General features: G+C 46.9%; 1 protein-coding gene across 2 annotated transcripts in view; it reads left to right on the forward strand.

Annotated features, from left to right (window-relative positions):
- Positions 1–2,464, forward strand: part of EMC8 (ER membrane protein complex subunit 8) — a 21,829-nt gene extending 19,365 nt beyond the window's left edge. The window contains exons 4-5 of one of the 2 annotated variants that reach the window (XM_010355606.2): positions 613–707; positions 1,220–2,464. In XM_010355606.2, the coding sequence (XP_010353908.1) occupies positions 613–707; positions 1,220–1,379 (255 nt within the window). In that variant the 3' untranslated portion in view covers positions 1,380–2,464. The remainder of the gene's footprint in view (positions 1–612; positions 708–1,219) is intronic. The other variant, XM_010355607.2, reaches the window with a different exon arrangement.
- The last annotated feature ends 3,536 nt before the right edge of the window (positions 2,465–6,000 follow it).

Genomic DNA, 6,000 nt, shown 5'->3' on the forward strand with positions numbered 1-6,000 from the left:
TCTTGCAGTTTTCTCCAAGCTGCAGACCAGTCGAATCCCAAACCGTGGCTTATGTGCTCCCGCATCACTACACAAGTAGGAATGGGGTCCCCTGCCAGCAGCAGCACCTGGGAACTTGTTAGAGATGCGAATTCCCAGGTACCCACCCCAGATCCCACTGAATCAGAAATGTGGGGGGGTGGGGCCCAGCGGTCCATGTTAACACACCTTCTAGGTGATTCTGATCTGAACATGCCAAGTGCGAGAAGCACAGAATTAGAACAGCCAGCACAGCCTCTAGGGGTGCAGGGAAGGAAGGCACTTGTATGTGAGCAGATGACATCGAGGGCCTTGCTGAACAGCCTTGATTCAGACAGAATCCTAGGATGAGGGAAGAAGTTGTTTGGAAGCTTCGCTTTTGTGAAAAAGCAATGAAGGACTTGACATTTTCCTGCATAACACAACAGTTTTCCTCAGGCCAGACGCTCGCGCCACTCTGCATACCGGCTCTGTGGGAAGAGTCTCTGCCCCAGCCAGCATGGGCACTGCTGCAGGGAGAGCCCCGAGGAGGTGCCTGCCGCTGCTGTTTGGCTAGCATTCTGTTCACTCTCGTGTCCTTTGCCTTGTGCTCAGGTAGACAACACCAAGTTTACGATGGACTGCGTAGCGCCTACGATCCACGTGTACGAGCACCATGAGAACAGATGGCGGTGCAGAGACCCACACCAGTGAGTGCGCCCCATGCCGCCGTGCAGACGGGGCTTCGTCAGCACCTGGCCACGCGAGAGCCGCTCTCGCCCAGCCTGTGTTTTCAGTTAGCGTTTTCTCCAGAGGCATGGTACCAAGCATATTCCCCAGCTGCTGTAGGCCCCAGTGCTCCAGCGCTTCCAGGCGGTGGAGGGAACCTCAGTGGTATTCATAGGTCTTCCCACCCCAGGCCCTAGGGCACAGACACTCTTCTTCCCAGGCCTTTGCTTTGATGTATCTGTGGCCACTCAGAAAGCTTCAGTCATCTGCCTCCAACTTTCTCAAAATTCCATGTGAAGGGAGTCCCTTCCACATATTAACCATGTTTTCTATGCTGTGTACGTCTTCATGCGTTTGAAATGCCCATGTTTCTCAGTACTCTGCGCCATCTCTCCTCATACCACTGTGCATATGGCTGGCCTTCTCTCTTGATGCTGTTACAAGCCGCCCATTTTCACTGTTAGATGCTGACTTCTTCATGTTTGACCCGTAGTGACTACTGTGAAGACTGGCCGGAGGCACAGAGAATCTCAGCCTCGCTCCTGGACAGCCGGTCCTACGAGACGCTTGTGGATTTCGATAACCACCTGGATGACATTCGGAATGACTGGACAAACCCAGAGATCAATAAAGCTGTCCTGCACCTGTGCTAGGCAGGCGCCGCTGTGACTGGGCTCCAGGCCTTTCCACTATGTTGAAGAAGAAAACCTATTTTTAAATGTAAATAAAATATCTTGTAGCCTGTGTGGAAAGCTGACCGTTTTAAGAAGTGGCATGTGCCTTGAAAGGGGGCAGAATGTTCAGTCGGTCGTGTTTTTAACACAGAGTCTCTAGAAGAGGTGCAGACATCCCGTCTGACTGTCCCTGTGGACTCTCTCAGTTGTATGTTGCTATAATCCTCCAAATCAAAGCTCTTTCTGCTTGTGCAAGATTGTTCCTATTAAACAGTTTTAACTAACCTTTTATAATCTGGAGAGAATACTTTTTAAGGCTTTTGAACTATCTTTTTTTTTAAAAAAAAAAAAAAAAAGCCCACATCTTATACTCCAATGAATGTGTTTGTGAGTTTTTATCCTGTTTGAATTTTGATGTCGTCCAGGCGTCCTGGGATCAGGGTAGACACGTGGAGTGCCGGTGCTGAGCTGTTTGAGAAGCTCTGTGTGGGTGTTTCTGTCGTCAGGCTGGGCTGTGAACAGCACTGTTCCACGTGGTGTCGCCTCACAGAGCCGCTGCAGCTCTGCACAGTGGGAGTGACACCACTGATGCCACAGAAGCCTTTATCCTTAGGGGCAAAAGCAAACATCGCTGGTGGTAACAGGAGCTCAGGGTGGTAGTCTTCAGCCACCCAGAAAGCTCACATGCGTGCAGGGCCAGGAAAGGGAAATGATCATTTCTTTTGTATTAGGAAAACAAGACTTAGACTTCCCGAGTTGTACAGAGTGACGTCTGTACTTTTTATACTTACATTTGGTCAAGTTTTCTAACCAAACCTTAGGAAATTGAGAGGGAAACTTTATGGTACCTTTACCTTTTTTCCTTTTTATATGAATTATTTTGTACAAAGTTCAGAGAGCGGTACCTTTCCTACTGTCTTTTCTTCGACTCCATCTAGGAATTTGTAACAATCAGTGTGACCTACTGAAAAGGTTTGTGATACAGCAGTCACTGTTTTCTCTTAACACATAGGAAAAAAGTTCAGACATCGCTACAATAAATGTGCTTTATTGGATCCACCAAATTCTCTCTTCCCCTTTCTTCAAATACCTCTTACTCTTGATTTTTTAAACTGGCGTTCTCTTGCATGGGGAGCACAGGAAAGAGTGAGGTGCCTGTGTAGCCCCCTTCTCTCTCCTGCCCTCAGATGCCAATACATCACAGCGGGAGCGAGATCTTGTTCCGAATGGGCTTGGGTTTGTTTCATAAAGGGAGGAGAATCACCTCCAGCATTTGCACGTAAGAAGCTGTTTTGTGCTGAGACTGAAACAGCAGCATAGGCCACCTCCAGTTAGAAGTCCAGGGGAACTGGCAGAGCTACTTGGGATGAAGGTGTGGTGAGGGCTAGTTTGGGAGGCATTTTAACGATACAGCCTTCCTAAAACCTTTCAAGGTGGCTTTCTGTCTGTCACCTCCCCGCGGAATTATTTTCCTTGGTTTTCCTCCTGCCTCCCAAGAGCATGTGCTGTCTTCTCTTTTGGATTTAGGCCAAAGCTTAAGTCCCATAACCTGTTCCCTGTCTATGACTGGGTCAGGCTTAAATTTTCTAAAGCAAGCATGTGAGATACCCTGAAGGGAAGGATGTATTGTGAAAAGCCAAAACAGATTTCCAAAGTGCAGATACCTGCTCCTATATTCCTTGTAAAAATAGCAGAAACCTCTGCTGAGCCCTTAGACCCTGTGCCGAGCCCTCTCTCTTGGTCTCCACACACTGTGCTGTGTGGCCTGTGCTGCCTCCCTCTTACCACCTCCCCCAAAAAACAGAGTCTGGCCCTGGGCTTAGTTAGGCTCTATCTTGCCCCACCCAGGATGAACGAACAAGCCTGTTGCAGACCCACCGGAAAGTTACTCACACTCTGCCTTTTTGTGGAAAAGACAGGAGCAACACAAAGTATGTTTGTATGTTGAAAATCTGCCCTACAAAATGTTGAAGCCAGGTCCAGTGCTATGCACCTGTAGTTCCAGCTACTCAGGAGGCTGAGCAGGAGGATGGTTTGAGCCCAGGATTTCGAGGCCAGCCAACTAGCAAGATCCCATATCTTTAAAAAAAAAAAAAAAAAAAAAAAAAAAAAAAAAAAAAAAAACTAAATCTGAAAGGGGTTGCACTTATGTTGATGTACATTTAGAGACACCTCTGTTTAGAGCCAGCGATCTGCTTACAGTCATTCTGGTGGCCATTTTCATCTTTCATAGCATCCATCCATTAAGTAAGACACATACATTATTAGTTTATGTGAAAACCTCATTCTATTTCTAGTCATGGTTACCTTTAAGATCTGAGGATACTAAACATGAAATATGGCAGTAACTTCATAAATACTCTAAAAAGCAGTGCACTTACTAAGGAAAAGTCAACTTTGCTAATCTAATGAAATTGGATTGCTTTAGAGCAGAAAATTAAGAAATCTTTGTTAAATTTTCAAGTCAATTTTCCGTGGATCTGGTATTTGTAAGCCTCCTGGATGTAAAAAGGCCTTGTATAATTAGCTTTGGTTTATTTTGTTTTTAGACAGGGTCTCGCTCTGTCACCCAGGCTGGAGTGCAGTGGCAGGATCATAGCTCGTTACAGCCTTGAACTCCTGGGCTCAAGTGATCTTCTACTCCATCCTGATATTACTTTAACAGCGTATTTTTCTGGTAGTTGTGTTGAAAAACCTATTGTTTCTGCAAAGTGTGTTTCTCAGCTTTTCACACTTGCCTTTTTTGTTTTGTTTTGCATTGGCAAGACAGTGTTTCCAAAACCTCCTTTTTAGCATTAACACTTCTCTTGCCACAGTAGCTACTTTATGGCATCATGGTAAATGGAAGCAGAAAAAATAGCCTTGAGCAGCAAACTCTGTATCCTATGGACATTTTTAGCAATTTTAGTGAAGATAGCTGAACTTAAAAATAGACTTCCGCTTTAGTAACTGACATTTCTTGAGGCGTCCCATCAACTCTCAGTGCCTTTTATGCATTGGACTTTTTTTTTTTTTTTTTTCAGTTCAATCAAAAGCCTGGTAGGAATTGCTAGTGTTGCCCTTGCCAACTCTCAGGTATGTGGTGTCTTAATCTGACTTCATTTCCATACATCTCAAAATCTGGGAGATAATGTAAATATTTTCATCCTCATAAAGTTGACTTGTTACTCCTTAAAATGCTCACAATATCCTTGAATGGGACATAATATCTAATTGAGTTTGTTGTTTCTTAGAAGTGAATCACCGGCTGGGCGTGGTGGTTCATGCCTGTAATCCCAGCACTTTGGGAGGCCAAGCGGGGGGGGTGGGGGGGTGGGGGGGGGTGGGTGGATCACCTGAGGTGAGGAGTTCGAGACCAGCCTGGCCAATATGGTGAAACCCCATCTCTACTAAAAACACAAAAAGCAGCCAGGTGTGGTGGAGTGCACCTGTAGTCCCAGCTACTTAGCAGTCTGAGGCAGGAGAATTGCTTGAACCCAGGAGGCGAAGGTTGCAGTGAGCCGAGATCACGCCACTGCACTCCAGCCTGGGCAGCAGAGTGAGACTCTGTCTCAAAAAAAACAAAAGTGAATCACTGTTCTGAGGAGCCTTTTTTCCCTTTTAGGATTGACTTCTTAGAGAAGATGTTTCCTTGCAGGTTTCTGAAGTGCTGCCATTGGAGAAGCGATCTGAAGACTTCTGTGAAATAGGAGATCTAGCCCAGCTTTAGAACAGCTAAGAATCGTGTTCTCCTTGGTCTTTTGCTTTCAGAGCCAAGTGACAGGCACCCCCACAGCGGCCACTTGAGTTTAACTAGAGGAGCCCTTCGGCTCCCACTTGCTGTGTCACCTTGTAAAGCAGAATAGCATCCTGTATTTAGTGCTGGCTGAAAAAATTCTAGATTCCATAAATACACCTAAAGAATTGCAGTTCAGAATATTCATGACGTTCTGTGGCCCAAGCGCCTGCCCTCTCGGCCCCAGAAGGCAGCACCCCCAAGTTCCACCAAGCAGCCTGGGTGCTCACCCTCACTGAGGAGTTCAGTGAAACCTCCAAGGTCAGCCAGGATTCAGTAGCCTCCAGGTTCTTTTCTCTGCATTCCCTTCATTACTAAGAATATGGATTCTTCTTCAAGGCTGGACTTTCTCAAAAAGAATCTTGTTCTTGCTTCCAGCAGTGCCTGTTTCCCATTCTCTCTCTCTCTCTGTGTATGTTGTGTGACAGTCTCTCTCTGTCACCCAGGCTGGAGTGCAATGGTGCGATCTCAGCTCACTGCAACCTCCGCCTCCCAGGTTCAAGTGATCCTCCCACCTCAGCCTCCTGAGTAGCTGGAATTAGAGGCGCCCACCACCACGCCCAGCTAATTTTTATATTTTTGATAGAGACGGGGTTTCACCGTGTTAGCCAGGCTGGTCTCAAACCCCTGACCACAAGTGAGCCACCCACCTCGGCCTCCCAGAGTGCTGGGATTCCAGGCATGAGCTGCCGCACCTGGCCCCCATTCTTAAGATAACCTGGCAGAGCTTCGACAGCACCTGCCATTTCCACTAGCAGGGGGAGCTAGTGTGGTTAGGGGTTAGGGTGCTGCTCCCAAAGCCTCTTGGGGGCAAATCTCAGCTGT

Source organism: Rhinopithecus roxellana, chromosome 20, assembly GCF_007565055.1.
Source record: "Rhinopithecus roxellana isolate Shanxi Qingling chromosome 20, ASM756505v1, whole genome shotgun sequence".
NCBI lineage: Eukaryota > Metazoa > Chordata > Mammalia > Primates > Cercopithecidae > Rhinopithecus > Rhinopithecus roxellana.